The sequence below is a fragment of the Ostrinia nubilalis genome, chromosome 2 (genome assembly GCF_963855985.1).
Source record: "Ostrinia nubilalis chromosome 2, ilOstNubi1.1, whole genome shotgun sequence".
Lineage (NCBI taxonomy): Eukaryota > Metazoa > Arthropoda > Insecta > Lepidoptera > Crambidae > Ostrinia > Ostrinia nubilalis.
In genome coordinates this window covers 9383405-9404112 of record NC_087089.1, presented here as the reverse complement: position 1 = coordinate 9404112, position 20708 = coordinate 9383405, and the positions used below count along the sequence as shown (strand labels likewise).

General features: G+C 39.1%; 1 protein-coding gene across 1 annotated transcript in view; it reads right to left on the bottom strand.

Moving 5' to 3' along the window:
* LOC135082434 (EF-hand domain-containing protein 1-like) overlaps positions 1 to 20708 on the bottom strand; it is a 48550-nt gene that overhangs the window by 3116 nt on the left and 24726 nt on the right. Inside the window, exons 6-14 of the mRNA XM_063977232.1 lie at positions 17437 to 17533; positions 16353 to 16440; positions 10447 to 10597; positions 7195 to 7264; positions 6834 to 6950; positions 5085 to 5307; positions 2100 to 2260; positions 1527 to 1735; positions 37 to 238 (exon numbers count right to left, since the gene is read on the bottom strand). Of these exons, the coding sequence (XP_063833302.1) occupies positions 37 to 238; positions 1527 to 1735; positions 2100 to 2260; positions 5085 to 5307; positions 6834 to 6950; positions 7195 to 7264; positions 10447 to 10597; positions 16353 to 16440; positions 17437 to 17533 (1318 nt within the window). The remainder of the gene's footprint in view (positions 1 to 36; positions 239 to 1526; positions 1736 to 2099; positions 2261 to 5084; positions 5308 to 6833; positions 6951 to 7194; positions 7265 to 10446; positions 10598 to 16352; positions 16441 to 17436; positions 17534 to 20708) is intronic.

Here is a 20708-nt window from a genome sequence, read left to right as displayed (position 1 = left end):
TTATAAATCAGTACTCCCTTCTACATTGTCTCTCACCGCTTCCTTGAATCTCTCGCAGAAGTCTGGATCGTCGACAAAGTGCGGTTGCTCTCCCGGGGGATAGGTGGGGACCTTCTTAGCCTCTCGGTGCTCGTCCGGCGCGGGGCCGCTGAAGCAAACCACCTTTTGGTGGTCGTCTTTCGCGGCCCCCGACTTGAGGATGCCTTTCAGAGGCATTACGTTGTCGCAAGTAGGTTTGCTGTAGGAAAAAAATCAAATAAAGTATTTTTTTTTAACATTGAACGCCCAGTTAGCTCGTCGAGAATTAGGTAGAGACGATGGCACATCGAGTTCAATAGTGTATCAATCATCATAAGTAATAGGTATGCCATCTAAAATGTTCGTCTAATTTGGTTGTTGGCGGCAGTTGATTTTAAAAAGCATAAATTACAAGTGACACCACATACCTACAGTATTTCCATAACCTCGTAAGACCGAACAGTAATTTTTTTCGAGTCTTAAGTAACGCCGTCTATACAGCTCTATGGAGAAAGTATTTCGCGTTTCGGGATCTCATAAAAATATTTTAAACTGGTGGTGTCCGATTTCTTTTACAGCTTATAATATGGTCCCTTGTCTCGTAAACCACCTAATTACCTCAACCTCGCCATACACAGTGAGTCGTCATACGATAATCCTGTCCGTGGTCATTTGCGGCGGCGTGGCGCTGCCTTCCACCACGTCGAGGGCGGCGAGGCAGCGCTCCATCGCGTTCGGTTCAGCAACGGTACCTAAGTACTACCTACCTAAGTAGTAGCCTAGGTACCTTTGCAAGCTTGACTTCCTAGCTCTGTAACAATTTCCTTACCTCATCCTCGCTACACGCAGCGAGTCGTCATATGATATCCTGTCCGTAGTCATTCGCGGCGGCGTCGCACTGCCTTCCACCACATCGAGGGCGGCAAGGCAGCGCTCCATCGCGTTCGGTTCAGCCACAGTACCTACCTACCTACTTGAATGGGCCCTAGTCTTTTAATGCTCTACTCACCTTTCTATCCACCGCTATAACAATTTACTTACCTAATTCTCGCCACACGCAGGGAGTCGTCATAAGATATCCTGTCTGTGGTCATCGGCGGCGTGGGCGGGCGCGGTGGAGTCTCACTGCCTTCCACCACGTACAGGGCGGCGAGGCAGCGCTCCATCGCGTTCGGTTCAGACACGGTACCTACCTACCTAAGTGTTCCCTTGTCTTTTAATGCTTTACTTACCTGACCTTCTTTCTGCTGTAACAATTTACTTACTTCATCCTCGCCACACGCAGCGAGTCGTCATAAGATATCCTGTCTGTGGTCATAGGCGGCGTGGGCGGGCGCGGTGGAGTCGCACTGCCTTCCACCACGTCGAGGGCGGCGAGGCAGCGCTCCATCGCGTACGGTTAACCCACAATACCTACCTACTTAATTGGTCCCTTGTCTCTTATTACTCTGATTCCTACTTGAGAGGTTCCTTGTCTCTAACGCTCTGCCCTGTAACAATCTACTTACCTCATCCTCGCCACACGCAGGGAGTCGTCATAAGATATCCTGTCTGTGGTCATGGGCGGCGTGGGCGGGCGCGGCGGTGTCGCGCTGCCTTCCACCACGTCGAGGGCGGCGAGGCAGCGCTCCATCGCGTTCGGTTCGGCCACGGCCGCTTGGCCGATCTTGGCGAGCTGCGCGCGAGTTTCGGCTGCTTGCTCGTCGCGGACGGCTTCCTACAAATGGTTTTAACGAATTTATTGAATTGAAAACTATTAAAGAGGAGTTTCTCTTGCCATTCCCAGTGCAGTTTTTGGGATAGTTCGTTAGCATGTAGGTAAGTGTACGGCAGAGTTAGAGTAAAACCTGTGCCCTGCAGTTATTCGAATTATAGATTGAATTGCATTTTTTCTGCACGCTGATAACACCGATGCAAGTCAGGCCTTTTCTATAATTTCCATAATAAGTACGTAAGTCAGGTTCCGAATTCTTTTTTAAAAACAATGTTCTTTGAACCCTGTTTTTTATTTATTCTATGAAGATATAATAAGAAATAGAAAGAAGAAGAACACCCATCAAAGCTATAGAATACTTAGGTACCGCAAGTTCGTCCTTCAGGTTGCCCTCGCGCATGTGGTAGTTGCGCACGTTGTCGATGACCTCCTGCGGAAACTTGTCCGGGTTGGCGCTCATGTACCGGTACACGAACAGGTCGCAGCCGATAATCCTGAAGCGGTGCTTGAATACCGGGACAATTGCCCCTGGAATGGGGCAAAAGATTTTCAGTAGAAGTATAGTTCTTGCAACTCATGAAGGCGAGTGAGCTTTACTTGTGGTGTACGTACATACGTGTACATGCACATAACGATGGTGTAATGTCCATCAAAACTTTTGAAAACGAATCGTAGCGAGCCACCACACATGTAAAGCTCACTTGCCTTCGAGAATTGCAAAAACTATAGTTTTCTTGACTAGAGATGTATTCTGCCGCACAATTTATAAACGCAGTAAGTAACACGTGAACAGTTTCGAGAAAAACGCGATCAAAGTTGAAATTTTATTTTGGGGTGTCTACAATTAGTTACGCAAATATTTGTAAAAAAAAATATATGGGCTTATAGAGCTAAACTCAAAGTTTATTTTGATATGAGGTTTTTGTATTTTAATTAATATTTTGTATTTAAAATGATTAAAAAACTGTTTATGTTATGGATTAACTAAGTTTACGTTCGATACTTACTACCCATGAATGCAGTATGATTGTTCCTTACTGCGTTTATCAGTAGTTTTCGTTACTTACGGTACATGTGTTAAATGATTGATTTAAATTTTAGTTCTTACAACGTAATATATGCGCCGTATCTTTACAACTTACTGCATTTATGAGTGGGAGTGTGAATCAAAATAATTTATCCAAACTTTAAATGCGCAGTAATAATACAATTATACTGCGCTTATCATAAGCCAATAACGCTTTCATGTTGAACTTTCCCAAATGACCAAGGGGTAAATGAAACAAGTAAATACAAAATAATTGCTGAGATCGCTTGTTATTCAATCAAAAATTAAGATATGGCACCCACTTTTAGTTCTTAATATACCAATCTAATAAAATAAAGACTCGGTCGTTCGTTTCGTCCACTTCTGGACAACGGCCTCCCCCAAGGATTTCCACAAAGACCGGTCCTGTGCCGCTCGCATACAGGCACCTGCGCGACCTTCACCAGATCATCGGTCCACCTAGTGGGAGGCTTGCCCACGCTGCGTCTTCCAGCTCGTGGTCGCCACTCAAGAACTTTCCTGCCCCAGCGGCCATCAGACAACTTATAGTGTCTCCAATCTTCAGAGGAGTGGGTACAACACAGCATTTGACATGATTTTTGTCTTGTCCATTAAAGACCTATTTGTTGAGAGGCTCTATTGAGGCAATCGAGCATTGAGCTTAGATCCTCCACGGTCTCAGCCATGACTACGATATCGTCCGCGAATCAAAGATGGGTGATGTACTCGCCGATGATATTTATTCCCAATCCGCTCCAGTCCAGAAGCTTGAAAACATCTTCCAGGGTGGTAGTGAACAGTTTTAGAAATATGACATCTCCCTGTCTGACCCCTCGCTACAACTGGAGTCCTGATCCCGGAGACGGACTGACATTGTGGCGTTTTCGTACAAGCCCTTCAACGATTATATCTATAGTAAATTTGGCACCGTTGGAGAGACTGTAGCTTGAAGAGAGAAGTCTTTCTCATAGACCACAAATGCCAGACAAAGTTGCTGATTATTCTCCTCAGTTTTCTGCCCTAGATAAGTATGTGGTCTATCGTACTAAAGCCTTATCGGAAACCGGTTTGTTCGGGAGGCTAGATGTCGCGTGAAACCATTCGTTCGTGATGACTCTCAAAAACAGAATCAGAAGTGAGATGGGTAAAAAATAAATTCTTCAACAAGGTTTTGTTGCCTTTTTTTGAAGAAGAGTATCACCACACTTCTGTGCCATGCCGTAGGCGTTTTTCCCTCAAGGATGACAGAATCGAATAGCTTCTAAAGAGCCTTTAGTACCTGCATTCCGCCTGCTTTCAGAAGCTCAGCCGTGATTCCATCATCGCCCGGTGCCTTGTTGTTTTTCAGCTGTTTGAGAGCCATTCTAATCTCGTACAGACACCTCCGGGATATCTTCGGTAGGATAGTGTCGGGTCAATCTAGCTCTTGGGTCTTCGGCTAGATTTGTGACAGGTTTTCAACTTTTTCCAATAACGTGAGTCAGTCACTGCGTTCATAACATGTTAACACCTAGGCAGCACTCTGACAATCCTTAGTATGTACGCAGTATAATTGTAATTACTGCATTAATATTAAGTACGAGTCATCTGTTTTTCCTATGGAAACATAATATCAGTGTGTGTTTAAGTGGAATTACTGCACATATACTATGTGCAAGGTGAACTTAACAATTGTAGAAACATAATAAGAATGATGTAATTGGCACATACTGCACTATTACTGTGTAGCAAATTAAGTAAGCGCAAGTATTCACGTAATATTAAGTTATTATGTGCTCTTACTGCTAACATAGTATGTGAAGAAACCTAAAATATGCTCTTTACTGCGTTTATGATAATATGTATCTTCCGTTCTAAGATAGATAGAAAAAAACGGGTCTTTGATTCTTATAGATCGCGATATCAGGATTCAGAATATTCAAAACAATCATAAATGCAGTAAGTGGTACTTACTGCGTTTATAAATTGTGCGGCAGTATTGTGGAAAATGTTTTCGAATGGAGTCTGTGGTCAAAGTTCCACGTCATACTTATACATAAATAAGCGCCCAAGTAGTCCAGCTTTTCAGATAGATCCATCAAGTTTTATGTGATCCAAAATCGCATTTTAGCATGTTTGTAAGAATTATCTTGGATGCCCTACAAGGTTGCTTGGATCAGATCTCTCCTTTTACCTATTTATAAACATAGATGCTGCGGGAAGACAATACAAAGATAATAAAATAATATTAAGCTTCTTAGCTCTTCAGGTAAATTACAGTTTAGACTACTTAATAATAGAGTAATGGAGAACGATTCTACTTACCAATGTAAAACTTATCTGGCGTAAAATAAGTAGGAAAGTTCGGGTCAGATTCTGGGGTCTGCAGTTTCATAGCCTTGAGGAACTTTCCCTCCTTGATGCCGGAGTTTCTTCGAGGGACTTCGCCGATTTTGATGGTGCCATCGGCGAGACTGTACGCGAGCACGAACTTACGACCATTATCTTCGGGGTGGATCCAGTCAAGCTCGCAGAGGTAGCGGAGATACTGCGAGAAGATTTCAATAGAAGTATACATTAGGTACATTTGCAGATGATATTGACGCCCGTATTCACAAACGATGCTGGCTTATGTGAAGCAGCAAATCGAACGCACAGCGTAGAATAGAGCTCTAAGCTGTTATAGGTTCGTGTGTGGTGTGACCCTGTGCGTTCACGCGCACTGTGAGACCTCATAGTAATGTTTGTGAATACGGGCGTGAGTTATGCATTTGTTCACGACTTCAGTAAAATCAGTTGTAAATCTGGTACTCGAAATCAAATAAGTTGGGTAAGTTTGAGTTAAGTTTGGAGCCATCATGAAATAAATCAGATGAAAGGTAATGGCAAGTGCTTTATCGAAATAGATTTGGTTCAATTCCAATTTAATGTACCTACATGTAATAAACGTGAACTAATTAACTATTTTAAATTATAAAATCTGAAGTCACGAACAAATACCAGGTTCAAGAAGTTTGCAAAAGCTTTGAGTGTTGAAATAAGGAGCATAGTAAGTTGTTTAATATTTCAAGGAGTAATAAAGTAGATTCCAAGGATCCGTCTCTGAGGACGAGCCAGTGTTTCTTTGCTCGCGTCTGGTGCAAGTTAAATTGAGTCGGGTGACCTGCGAAGTACAGAGTCGCCAGCAAATTGTTACGTGGCGCTAACTTTGCGCGGTGGGTGAAAATCCATTGTCACAGTATAGTGGAATGTAGTAAAGCAATTTTATACTTTAGGACTAGTTCTTAACTGAGTAGGCTCCAGTGGAATTAGAGCGGTGCAGGAGGTGTGTGTGTTTTTTTGCGTCATATCACGAAACATAAGATGAGATCACCCATAATACAGATCTGTTACCTACGGAACGCCACATATTGCACTCTTTTCACACCACTCTACTGCCGCAGCAACCAATTCACTTGTGTTTCACATAAATAAAGGCTAGTACGTGTACGAAATCACAACCTTTGCCTACATGAAATCGTGACATATACAAAGACACGAGTTCAATTTGAGACTGCTAATAAGAACAATGAACATAATTTTCTTTTCCCTTTCACTGTGGTATTGCAAGCGGTAAAGTAATCCAACTGCTCTCTGTAGACGTGCAGGTCCTTTGTGTTCGATGTCCGTTCCGTGTCGTATTCACAGCATGTCGGTAATAACTTACATACGATACAATTGACATTGTACCAGTGACCGCAAGACGCAATACACACAGTCTACTCGTAGTGCGAGAATGTGCATGCATAGGTTGTTACAATGTAGAGTTTGTATAGCAAAACTTTTCCAATCTAGCCAAGACCTAAAGTCCTATTTAAGTTTAATCCATTAGAGATTTGAAGCTGCGTTAAGTAGTAAAGGAGAAGTAGAAACAACTAGTAAAAATAACAAATAAATTACCCTAATACTTATGTATTCCGTGTCAAAATAAAATGAAAATTAAGTCGACATTTACTTTTTGATTTAGATTTAAATCATAAATATTACCAAACCCTTTTCTATTAGCGAGGACATAAGTTACATGCAACATCTTACCTTATTAGCATTTAGGTTGTACTTGATGACATCTTTATGTGGAGGTTTTGGCATCAACCCGTAGCAAGACTGCAAAGTATCCTCTGGAGCCCCAATGCCAATGTGCGGAGGAAAACTCTGAAAATGGAAGGTTACGTAAAGTTGTGTTTATTTTCTTTTCAGTTCGGTTTTTCATATACCTAAAGCTAAACCGTCACGTCCAATTTGTTACAGAAAACCCGCACAATCTCATATTTAAAACAAAAGTCAACAAAACTGCAGTTTTCAAAGTCACCGTAACAATAATGATCGCGTTATTAATCAAATGAATTGTTTGTTTAAAAGCGAAGAAAAATAAAGTGAGATAAAGACGTGGACTCACCTTGGGAAACTCTTTCCGAGTCTCGTGTTGCACCTCGACGCGCGGTGGCTGATCTATGTTTAGCATCGTCCTGTCGCGAGGATGTAGGAAATTATTAGACAGCACAGTTAATTTATTTAAAAGATAACTCTATTGAAAAACAAAGAATATGTTGTCATTTGGTGTGCCATAAAAGACAAGTTGAAGTTCTTCCCTTTTTTGTTGCAACAGGCATTATTAAAGTTTTGAACTTCCTAAATACCAACTCGTACGGAATTAAATTGCAATATCTTTAATATGATCGGAACTACATAATGCTAGAAAAAAAAATGCGTAATATAGGTAGAGCCACGGTAGAGCTAAGACACGTCATGTCTAACACTTTTCTATAAAAAATAGTGTTCCATGTAATAGTAAAGTCATTCCTTATTAGAACAACGAATATAGGTTAGTGTTTCGTTATTTAAATGAGTCCTATTGTTGCCTATCCCAAAGGACTAATAAAACGTTACACTATTTCATTATTTAAATCTAATTAAACTTCGGCAACGTCAATGACATACAATAAGTACCTAGTATTAATTATTATTAGTTACAGTTTATATAAGTATAGGTTTGGAAATGTTTGTTTATGTTTAAGTATAAGATTTTAAAACACTGGAGAACTAAGAAAGTTTTTTACTTAAAATAAGATAAAGAAGTTCTTTCTATTCTTACTAAACTCTATTGTAACAAATAATGGTTGGCAATTGTTGAAAAACGCTCGTTATTTTCACACTGGACGTAATTATTACCCAGCAATAGAAGTTTTTGTCGAAGGAAATCTCACCTTATAAGGAAGTTATGACTTTTAGTCCAGTCATTTCGTCCGAAAAAAAGGCAAATAAAAGAAAATGAATTTGCGCTTCTAATTTTTTAATATGTTGTAGGGGATACCTAGAAAAGCTTAACTTGAGATTGTCGACCAAGCTTTCCTAGGAGCTTTCGCCGCCATCTTGGAAAACGCTTAAAATTTGTTTTTCGGCATTATCTCGGCTATCCGATGAGATTCGAAAATTTTTGTAGGACACTTTTTGTAGCTTTCTTTGTGCTCTACAATAACGCCCGAACCATTTTTAGCGTATCATGCATCGTTATCGAGATATCGATCGATAAAGTCAAAAATTTTGGACACAATTTTTGTTTTTTTCTTTTTTTTTCTTTGGGTCTTAATAAATATGAAAAATTCCGAAATAATTAAATAATTAATTAAAAAGTAAAAAGTAAAATTTAATTACTTTTAATTACTTTTTAATTACTTTTTTTTAAGTAACGGCAAAGCATTTGTATTAGTTGGTTCTTGTTTTGATCCCTTGTGAGAAACTTCTCCTGGCTAACTTTTGGAGTAGTTGTCTCATCGAATGTGAACTCCGGCGATTGGTTTTTTCTCGAACGTCGTACTCTTTCCGAAGTTTTCGTTCCAGCGAGTGTCATATCAGTCGGATAACCGTCGAATATGATTGCAACCTTTCCTTCGAAGTTATGTTGTACGTATCTGACGTTAATTATTTAATTATTCCGAAATAATTTGTGTCCAAAATTTTTGACTTTATCGATCGATATCTCGATAACGATGCATGATACGCTAAAAATGGTTCGGGCGTTATTGTAGAGCACAAAGAAAGCTACAAAAAGTGTCCTACAAAAATTTTCGAGTCTCATCGGATAGCCGAGTTATTGCCGAAAAACAAATTTTACCCCTTTTTTCAACATGGCGGCGAAAGCTCCTAGGAAAGTTTGGTCGACAATCTCAAGTTAAGCTTTTCTAGGTATCCCCTACAACATATTAAAAAATTAGAAGCGCAAATTCATTTTCTTTTTTGAATGTACGTAATGACTGGACTATTTTAAAGTTCCAAACGAAGGTTATTAACAACAAAACAGTAAAATAACTTTTAAAAACGACTTTTTACTACATTAGGTTTTTATGTCATAGAGTAAATGACAAAAATGTATGTTGTAACTCGCATTAAATTTATATTTATTCTCCTTTTGGACACACTTTCAGACGCTTGAAATTTTATGATTTTCCGTAATTTAACCTCTAATACAGTATATTATCTTACCTACAACAAACCTCTTATTGCACAGTGCTTTAGTAAGAAAACATTATAAATTTCGCGGGAAATGTCGTGTTCGCAACGGCAATTGTCGGTTAATACCCTGGCAACGAAGCAGTGCTACTTCTATTGTTAAAGAATTGCACAGATACAACAAAAGTCTCTATTCTTGTAGAAGATTAAATCATTTTTAATGTTTTGGAACATCTTCATGCTACTGAAGTACTACGAAGGCGACTATATTTTGGTATCTTTGTAGTTTTTGTGTTATTTAAGTAATGTACCTACTAAATCTGTGGCTAGATACTATAAGGTAGTTTTTTTCTAAAATTGCATTGCATAGCATCAACCATTGCAATAACAATATACCTAATCATTCGCGTATCTGACAACGCCATAGATTTCTTGGATAACTTATCCAATGTTACTGAATAAAGTTACAATAGTGAACGGTAGCTACTATACCCGTGTGTAATTTTAATTATGTTCGACTAATTAAACCAGAAAGATAGAGTAAAATATTACCTGCCTTCACTGAAATGTAAAAAGGTTTCAATACAGAGCCACAAATCTCCCGCACGGGGAATGACCATCGCTCAACGTCACGGGATGACTACGGGATACTCTATCAATGGGCGAAAGGGAAAGAATATGCAAACAACGCCTTTGTACTGTCGCAGTTGTGCCGTAATTGAATTTTTAATTCCATTATAGTGCTTGAAGTTCTGTATAAGTTACAAAGAATTGTGCGTTACTTTAAAATTAATAGCCAACATTTTGTCTTTGCAGGAACCACTGTGGATTTTTCGAGACAAATACAGTCAGCATCAAATAGTTCGTGACGTCCAAAATAGCCAAAAATTTCACAACACGTCTTTGTTACAATAAATTGGAATAAGGTGTCAGCAACTTTTTGACTATTTTGGGTGTCACTAGCTATTTGACGGTCACTATATTCAGGTACGGTACTCATGTAATATGAAAATAAACATCGATGTTGACTTATCGCCAGTGATTTTATTATTTTTATACGTACTTTAAGCATACTTTGCATTGGTAGGTGTAATTTTAAATTTTCATGAAACCGAATTGCATGAAATCATGAAAGAATTGTTTTTTTACAAAAGTATTCCTGTTTACTTTTGGTGTATCTTTAAATGCTGTTCAAACTTACTTGTAATATTTCCTCGTAAACGGATCGCAATCGCACAATAAGAACCGGCGACCCAGCACGAATATTGTTTGCCCCACGATCAGGTCCTTCGGCGAGTAGTATTCTGTCACCTCCGCTTCTGTGGTCTCCATGACGCCAGATGGAAACGACACTAAATGTGGAAGTATGATAATTATTAAAAAGTTAAGTTTTAAAGAAGCAATAATACATGAGTTTATAACGCCATAAGTACAATGTTTTTGTTATTGTACTGTCGATAACAAAATACCATTTTTGATATAAAATAGCATGCTATCGTCCATACAATTAATTACACATTTATTGAAATTCACGCAGTTTCAAAATTTTCATTCCCCAAGTGAAAAGGGAACTGTAGAGTGTAGACCTCGCGCGCAAACACACATCGTCTTTTGTTTATGTTTTTTAATTTTATTTTTCTGTTGACGTATTTATGCACTGGCCAGTATCTTATAGTGAGTAATATTTTACGTTTGTAATAGAGGTGGGCGCCACGCCGGCGCGCCGCCGCCGCCGCGAATTTTTCCACGCCGCCGCCGCCGACGACCAGCAGTCGGCGCGCCGATACTGATACTGTACCAACTATTTGCAATTTATTCCTCTCCTATACTGTACTAATTTGTGTTTCGAACGCAGAAGAACTATTTTTTTATTGAGTTGAGCGGCTATTCTAGTTCAATAAAGTCCTAGTATCACTGCGACCGGTACCGATCTATTGTGATCGCCGCTATTTTCCTTACTGTTCGCCTCCGAGTCCTGCATCCATTAGGAATTGCAGTATCTTTTTGGGGGCGATATGTTTTACATCTTGTGGGCTTAGGATGTGTTTGCCCAGGTGTGAGCTCAGCTTGCGCATCAAAGGTCCGCAGTCCGTGAGAATGTGTAGTGACGTTTCATCTGCCTCTTGGCACATCCTGTACGTTCTTGATTCGGACAGTACCATAGTGGACAAGTGCTTGTTTAAGCTGCTGAGTCCAACGAGGGCTCGAACTAAGATGCGCATTTTGATCCTACTCAGTCCTATGATCTGCTTGGAGCATTTTCGGTCATAGGCTTTTATATGAAAGCTTTGGAGTGAGTTATTCCTGGCGTGTTTGACCATTCCATAAAGGATTTATTTTAGAAGGTGATTAAGTTGGAGTTTAAGGCCATCAGCGCGGCCTGACTGAGTTAATGTAAATTATGTGTTTGGCATAATTTTGGTAAATCAAGTATATTATTCAAGTTACTGCTTGGTCTAGTAAATAATTGATCTCGAGAGGCGCCGGTCCCTCTGCTGTCAAGAAAAAAATCCCCGCCTTCGTCTGGCAGAGAGACAACCCACACTATTGGACTATACTTTAAGCGAATCACTCACACAGAGATTGACAAATATGTCTCGGAATGCAAATGGGAACACAACCTCTGGAAGGCAACAAAGTACCTCCCTCAAAGTGTTCTCCGCCTATTAGGTCCGGTAATAAATGAGTGCGAACTGACAAGAAAAATCTCAGACCTTTGCTACATGACAAACCGGTTTATTTAAACCCATTGACACGGATAATCCAAAAAATCCACAATTCAATCAAAAAAATAAGATCAAGCATTGGATTTGATCCGAGACTTGCAGCTATGCCTGCCTTTTGATTCCTACTGATGATGATGATTCTTCCGACCGATTTCGGTCATGGTGACCACTTCGACTTAGCTGTCTTAGCGGCGCTGGTGCGCCCGAAGTTGGCTTACATAGCCGATCTTCGCGGCAAACTCCTCGCACATTGAGAGTAATTACCCGCCGCCAACATAATTATAGTGAATGGCGGCAGATGGACGGGATTTACATCATCGCGTTTTGCGTCGAGTTCAGTTGTGCGCTGCTCCTTGAATTCGCGGACTCGCCTCTACACAACACAATCTCCCGCTATTCTAGGTGCTGTGCTGCCAAACCTTCCCATTCTGATTTGAGAGGGCCCATTTTCCATCTTTTCGTATGCTGCTTCAGGACATCTTTGTACTTGAATATCTGAGGAGTTGACCGCCATGTTTCCGCTTACCCTCCTCAAGTTCAAAGAAGAAGATTAATTCCTACTACGCTAATTGAGGACGAAAGACGCAGGAGGACAAACGACTGACATAGCCCACAGAATCGCTAAAATCAAGTGGCAGTGGGCGGGGCACATATCTCGAAGAGCTGATGGCCGCTGGGGCAGTAAAGTTCTTGAGTGGCGACCACGAGCTGGAAGACGTAGCGTGGGCAGGCCTCCCACTAGGTGGACCGACGATTTGGGGAAGGTCGCAGGAAGTGCCTGGATGCAAGCGGCCCAGGACGTCTTTCGGCTGAAACGAAAGAACTAACGCTAAGAGAGATGGCTAAGCTAAAGAAATAGCCAAAATGGACCCTCGTAAAGCACTTGCATTTGATCTGATCACCATGAAGTCCATGGTCTTGACACTAACCACACTGAGTGAGAACCTCGCAAGTCTCTTAACTTTGAAAATGATCCATAGGGCTGGCAAGTCGCCTAACGAATTCTCCTCCTATAGCTTAATTAATCTGACATTTGTATTGTTAAAATTATGGAAAAGGATCATTCTTGCTCGTTTATTCCCTTGCCTAAGTATGACCCATGCAATATAGTATACCCGACCATAAATTTTGGCAGAAACCATACCAACCATAATCAGTACAATGTTTGGAAAAGAAAGAATCCTGTACATCTGCTTTCGCTGCGGCTTCAGCTGGGTTTATCATAAAAGACTACTCTATGAAATTAAAAAGTACCTTCTAGCACACTTCTAATACCTGCTGATGGATTCTTATCTCAGTGACAGACAGTTTTAAATAAAACTCGGTGACAAAATCTTCTCTTTTAGCTGCAGAGCTGGAGTACCCCAGGACTCTGTACTTGGTCCGATACTCTATAACATCTACTAGTAAAGTAGCCCAGACACCAGAAAGTTGCGGCCTTCCTAAAATGTAACTGTGATCTTAAAGTGACTAGACTGTTGCAAAGTCAGCTGCTTGGCTGACCAAGTGGCGCATGTAATTAAGCCCCGAAGTCTCACCATATTATCATTTAAGACGTGAAACTTATCCTCCGGCCAATCTAGACCTCGACACATTGCTGCAATCAACCTGCATTAAAATCCTGGACCGTAGGATGACATGGAAAGACCATAAATATAAATAAAACAGAATTGAATATAATATTTCACCGACAGTCAGCTAATCCAACATTAACTATGTGCCTCCAAAGAGCTCAAAAATACATGTTAAGGGTACTTTTATCGGCACATTAGTACGCTCGCCTCTAGGAAATACACGAGAACCTGATCTTAGCCAAACCCGCTATCCAAATATCAAAGTATCTATGATCAAGAGAGCTAATTTACTAGGGTAAACCACTGCTCTAGTGGCTCAAACCCCAACCAACTGCAAATCACCTGAATAGTCTTGACGACTGATACTAAAAAAGACGATTTAAAAAAAAACCTAATGAACAAAGGTCAAACAAGGTCACGCCGCCGACGCCGCCGCCGCCGAGGTCAAAAAGTCGGCGCGCCGCCGCCGGCCAATTGTATATCGGCGCCCACCTCTAGTTTGTAACTAATAATTTTTGGGCTTAAAAAATTATTTTACTTTCAATAGCCAGCATAATATTTTTTAAGCAAGTTTTTATTCGAAGAAATCTTCAATTTCTGTAAGTACTAAACGTTTCAGGCGATCATAGTTTTCTTACTTCCGTATTTAATGATGATGATTTTATTAAATATTTCAGGCGCACAAAAAATATAACTTATATTTGAATGAAGCAGTTTAATATACTAAGTAAAATTCACCACCATGCTTATGTTTTTCTAAAATACCTTTTTTATTTTCCACACGAAACATTTCGCTTAATTAACCCTGTGGTTGCTGCATGTTTCAGCTTTCAGCTCTGCTTGCCTCACTGGCAGTACAACATCCTAACATATTTAAAATTGCATCCATAGCACGTTTGAATAATGCTTCGTTTCCACGTGTTTAACTTTTCAAATTGCATTTCGATGTTCCACTTTGTAGGAGTTAGTTCGCTCTGGCGCACCGGATAATCCCTACAGGGTATCGATGCTTGAAACGATAGAATTCTTTACTTGTATTGGACGGGAAATTGAAACGGATTGTTCTTGTATCTTTAACCGGAGTCTGAGGGCAACGTAAATTAAAGTTTATCGATAAAATGTATCTCTATTTTGACAGCAGAGTAGCCATAACGCTAAAATGAGGTAGAGTTAGGTTATTTGTCGGAGGATTTAGAGTTAAAGTAGAAGATATCTGTCTAAGGATTTACGCAATGTAATAGGCATTTTAAAAATAATTACTTGCAATAACATGTGACTACAGAAACAGAGCTGCGGGTTCATGTCCTTTAAGGAGCCGATGATTATGTAACAATAGCAATAATATGTACATGAGTTTTAAATATGCAAGTATTGTAAGTACCTATTTGTAATCTGATATGAAGATGCCATAAATTAATTTTAATGCGATAGTCGATATGAGAATCGAATACGAAATCTGAACGATTGTAGGAATAATAAGATTAATGTACAATCTGTGATTCGAATTTCAAATCTACATTAAGTATTTTCTTTTGCCACTATCATGAAATTTCGGAAACGAAAACAAACCATAAATCGTGCTCTATCGACTCGCGAATAAGCCTTTGGTAGTTTAAAAACATTTCCTAATCCTTATTGCAACGGTGGCGAGTTTAATAATATTTTCGGCCCGAATAAATAAGGCGGTCGTTTTATATTAATAGCTTTTAAGGGGATTAAGCTATGAAAGTTGGACTTGTGCTCTGTCAAGTAATCCGTCGAATGAAATTATCATTTTATATAGCAAGCGATGAGAATATCCTCGCAAAGTACTGGCGTTGTCTCATAACAGTTTATTTCGTATCAACTTTGTTGTTTATGACTTGGGAATACGACGTTTGAGCGTTAATGTGTATTGTTTCATATTTGTAAGGATTATCGTTATAGCTTCAAACTATAGTAGGTAATTTTTTCTATGTAGGTACAGTACATTATTCGGAAAAAAATTGTTATGTGCGCCAGGTACAATATCATGTCAAAATGCCCACAAAATATAATGACAAAGTTTTATCGATCACCATAAACGAACATGAGTGTTATTTTATCGACTATAACCTTCAAGGACCTCGGTGCACATGTTCCTTTGGCTATGTGATAATACATCATTCGAATCCAGATATTTTTTTAGTTAAAAGAAAATAGTATTCGTATTTGATTACCATTTGGTAGCCCAATTGCACAAGGACCGTAATCAGTATAAAATACATTCATATTTTCCGAGAGCCCTTTATTCTGATTGAGCCATTACTGGCGAAGGAATTCGATATTTTCTCGCGTATTCGGGCACATATCATTTCCACGTACATTTTTTATCGGCATTTTTCCTTGAGGATTTCTAACAAGCGCCATTGTGGGACCATTAGAGGTTTTTGTGCCGATTCCTAAGCTTTGCCGCTCATGTAAAGGGTCCTGATTACTCAATACGCTGTGATAGTTATTCTGCAAAAAGGTTATCAAAGACTTTTATCGGAAACGTGTTTTTTCTTGACTATAAATCGCCAAGAAAATCTCAAGTGTACTTAGAGGTGCGCGGCCAAGGTTGTACCTATTCCCTTGCTATGCTGTGAGTTTAAAAAAAAGAAAAAAAAAGTTCTTTTTGAATTCAAGTTTGGTAGGTACGTTGATATACAATACAAAAGGTTATAGAGATACGGTTCCCATTAAGTAAATTAAATCATCATCGTTTTTGTTACAAAGAGCTTAAAGTTTAAATCGGCAGGGACGTTTCATTAAAACAAATTTTAAGTCGTGAAGCGAGGCTGCCTTACCGGGCCTCTCCTTCCATTTCTTTGGCAGCTTTGTTTTCTTGAGCAGTAACGGGAACGGATCTTTCCCGCCTCTATCGTCGTGTAGTTCCTGGAAAAATAAATTAAAGGGTAGTTGGTACGAGTACCGCTATTGATTCTCGGGCTTTGTTTACAAAAGTTCGGTAACTGCCTATTGATTGGATTGAATATATTTATGATATTTGGAGAACAAGCTTTGTTTTATAAGTACAAAATATTACGAACAGTTTTGATGGAAAGAACACGTGCCGTTTTACGTAAAAACTTTACGAAAATATTAGTTTGTTACAAGGACTTATTTAAAACTGTTTTGAAGTTAAAATTACATTGTTAAATAGAAAATTGAAACTGATAGTCGTTAGTAAAGATATCCAATAAATACCGTTAGAGTGGTTTGTGAACTTGAGCATACTATCAAATATTTTACACGATAAGTAATACCAATGCATGTTAAATATCTTACTAAATGAATACCTACAATTGTTTATTATCCTGAATAAAATAAAATAAAATAAAATAAAGATTTTAAGCCCTTCACTTTCGTTAGAACTTGCAAAAAGACGTCACGTACGACATTCGCAAATGCTAAAGTATCATCTATTGTACTAAACCGTGAAAGTTCATTAGAAATAGTTATTAGGAGATAAAGGTTGCGATCATTAAGCGGGGATTAGTCGCGAGCGCGAATTAGTCAAGGGCTCGGCGTAACGAAGGCTCAAGCCAGGTTTTTGCACGTACAATTTGGAAGCTCAGGAGTTAAGAGGAATTTAATACAGGGGGTCTACTATGCTAAACAATTTCGATATTGTCGACTATGATGGTATACCAAAGTTGTATTTCAGAATAGACCCTTTCAATACGAAAATTGTATTTCGTAATGGCAGAGATTCCTATTTCTATTATGTTTATTTGAAAATGCAATCAATGTAACTATTTCGATGATGTAGAAGATGATTCTCTAATGAAGTCTGATGTAATGATAATGTGATTCGAGCAAGAGCTAAGCTTATTTTCTTCAAATAGATACTTATAGACTGATGACTAGGAAATGCTTTAAACTACTCACCTTGACAGCGATAGTATCATCTTGTAGGAAGTACAGCAATCTGTACGGGCGAAGTTCACCGTTTTCTGATTGCCGGTCATCCCAAACGACATCGAAACTGCAACAATACAGATTTACATCTAAGTAAATTTTTACAATTAGCCTAGGCGCAGACCACCGACTTTTAGTTGACCGATAGTTGAGTCGGGCTGTTAAATCAGTATGGAGATGTATGAAAATGCGCACATTACACCGATTTGGTACTTATCGGCCGATTCTTCATACAAATTGAAATCGGGCTAAACTATCTGCCAACTAAAAGTCGGTGGTCTGCGCCTAGGCTTAGGTACAGGACATGAATCATCTCTCTGGTAGTTAAAATCTAAAATTACAAAGTGAGACGTAAATCACGGTAGTAGGCGGGCTTCGATCTTTGTGCATTGAATGAGTGACCCAGTAGATCATTAACCTTTATTCCGAGGTAAGCAATAGGCATTTCAATTACAAATTGCAGATTTTCTTGCAAACATACTCATTGTCAGGCAGATACTGTTTAATTGCATAAATGTCCCGCGCGCCCTTGCTCGACCTTTTATTTTAAGCTGATAATTATCTCGGAAAAATCGTTTTTGGTAGATCATTAAATTGAGAGCTAAGCACGTTTTTCTAGTCTTAAAACACAAGCAGCAATTTCAGTATCACCAAATTAAACTTTAATGGGACTGCAAAGTATGATAAGAATTAACACTCAAAAAATGAAGAAAGTAGGTGTCCCGACGTTCTGCGAAGCCAGTGATTTATTAACAGAACTCCGCCGGGGCGGGTGTTTATTATTATGGTCAGAGGAGAGATAAGATAACGAGATGCTAAATAAGTAATGTTTTTTGACGTGAACACATTTATTGCCTCGCTTCAGGAACGAGAAAATGGCAAATGCCCGTTTAGAATAACCAACTGCCATGCTGAAATGGAATATAGAATTGATCACGCCCTCATTTTTCATTTCGACGTCATAATAATATTATTGCATTGAAAACAAGCTTCTGCCTGTGGCTCCGCTTAGATGGATTTCGATTCGTGGTAAAGCTTCTGTTACTGTTCAGTTTTTTGATCCGTAGTTAAATGATCCAAATGTTAACCAACTGTTAATCAAATTGCACTACCAAAATGCAGATTAATCCAGTGTTTTTCATTGGGTAGAGTCGTTTCTAAGTTAAAGTCGTCAACGCATCCTAAGCACAAGTTTCCCAATAAGGCATTTTAAATAAGTAATAAAGCATCCACAGCCCGTTCTTCGGCACAGCCGATGGCAGGCAATAAACAAGGGACCACACCGCAGGGCCCGGCGCGGGGCTTTGCGGTCCGCGGCCCCGAGGCCACGCTAATAGGGTGATGCTAAACGTCTCCGATCTAGTAATACACTAGGTATACAAAAGCATTGTCGTATACCTAGACTCTAGAGTATACTAGATCAGAGACGTTTATCTTGTGTTGTGATGTACTATACTTGGAGCTTATACTGAATGTGTAACTGGGTCAGAGACAGGTTCGATCAGCATTTTCTATGAGAGATTATTGACAACCTTTTGGAAAGGCTTCTTCATTTCAAGCAAGGTCGAGTCACGGTCGAGTCCAGTTCTTCTTTTTTATAATTTTAAAAATTAGGTAAAGTATACAAAATACCTAAAAAACTTAGCAAAAGATTACACAAGATGCAATGTATGATTTCAGTCAATTTTCCTACTTTAAGTTTCAGTACCAAACTGAAATTTAATTATTGTTAGTTCTCCTTTTCTTTTGCGAGAAGTAATATAATAAGTAATAATTTAATTGTTCGCATGCACCTATCTCTAGACTAGAGGTTAAATTAACCTGTCAGCTCGCATGCACCCCTGTCTCCAGCAAGGCGGCCATTACGACGCTTCACACGTGCTGTATTGGCACAAATGAGCTAATGCACTTGATTGGATTGTCTCGCTACAGGACTACATTCTCGTCTTATAGAATAGTTACTAGCTATTGCCCGCAACTTCGCCCCTGAATTTAAGTGAGTAAAAACGGGATAAATTATGTTTCCTATGTTTTAACTAACCCAACTATCTCTATCAAACATCTACAGTTCAATGGTCTCAAAGGTGGTAAAAAAGTAAAAGAGAGACAAAAGGGCTTATATTTTAAGGTGCATGAATTAGGATTAAAAATAAAATAACCCGATTTACAATCAATATAATTTTTCAAAGTATTTTTATATCTATCCTTATCCCATGGCATTACTTACTCAACCTTCGCTGGTTGGGATTCATTGTAGATCTTGGTATAGGTATATGAGTTACAGTGATCGTAGAGAGAGGTCTAAAGATTGTTACATATTTTAGTTGTAATCACGTCATAATTTTTAGAGGGATCTCAAGAATCCGACATATTACACACAATATTTATGCCCCAAACCTCTACCCGAGGCTGTTAATATGCTGCCCGTGGCTTGCCGCATGACAGAGTTTACTGGAATTCTAATATACGAATAATATTTGGGTACATAATAATGAGAAAGGGCCTGTTTTATTTAGTAGTTCAGAGCTTATGTGAACCCAAGTGTTTTCAAGTTAGCGATGGGCTGTTTTGATGAAATTATTAAATATTGACATTTTGGATTTATGAAAATGTTCTACAACGCTCTGTGGTTTCTGATTCTAGCAATAGCTGTGAATAAAGTTAAATTTTTTAGCCGGATCATGAATCATTTTATTAATAGAAACTAAAATAAAGATAAATTAATATTTTAAAAATTTGAAAAAATAAAATACCAGTCAATAAAATTCGGTTATTAAGTAGGAGAAGTGACATACGATAAACTGAGGATTTAGAGATTTGGCCCAAACAAATGTGGTCTAGAGCAGTTGCAAACAATGTACTATTGTAAAGAAAATATTATTTATTACAGTCAGAATAAAAATCTCTTGTATAATATCGGTCCATGTTTATGGGTCATAAAAGTCTGGGGACGGCAGCTTGCGAGCAACTGTCGAGAGGAACTTTACTTATAACTCACCGTTATAATGATTCCTTCTTGAGTATCGAGCGGAGGAAATTGCAAAGAAAATTTGTGGGCCGAATTGAGCTGCGGCGGTATCAGACGTAATGCGTGCGGACCGCGGCTCGGTTTGGTGTTATGGCCCATCATTAGCTGAAGGAAATCGAATTCATGGCAGAATGCTTTGGGTGTCGATGTAATTTTGGAGGTTGCCATTGTCGATTAAAGCCTAGAATTTCTCCTCGGAAAAATATTTTTTAAA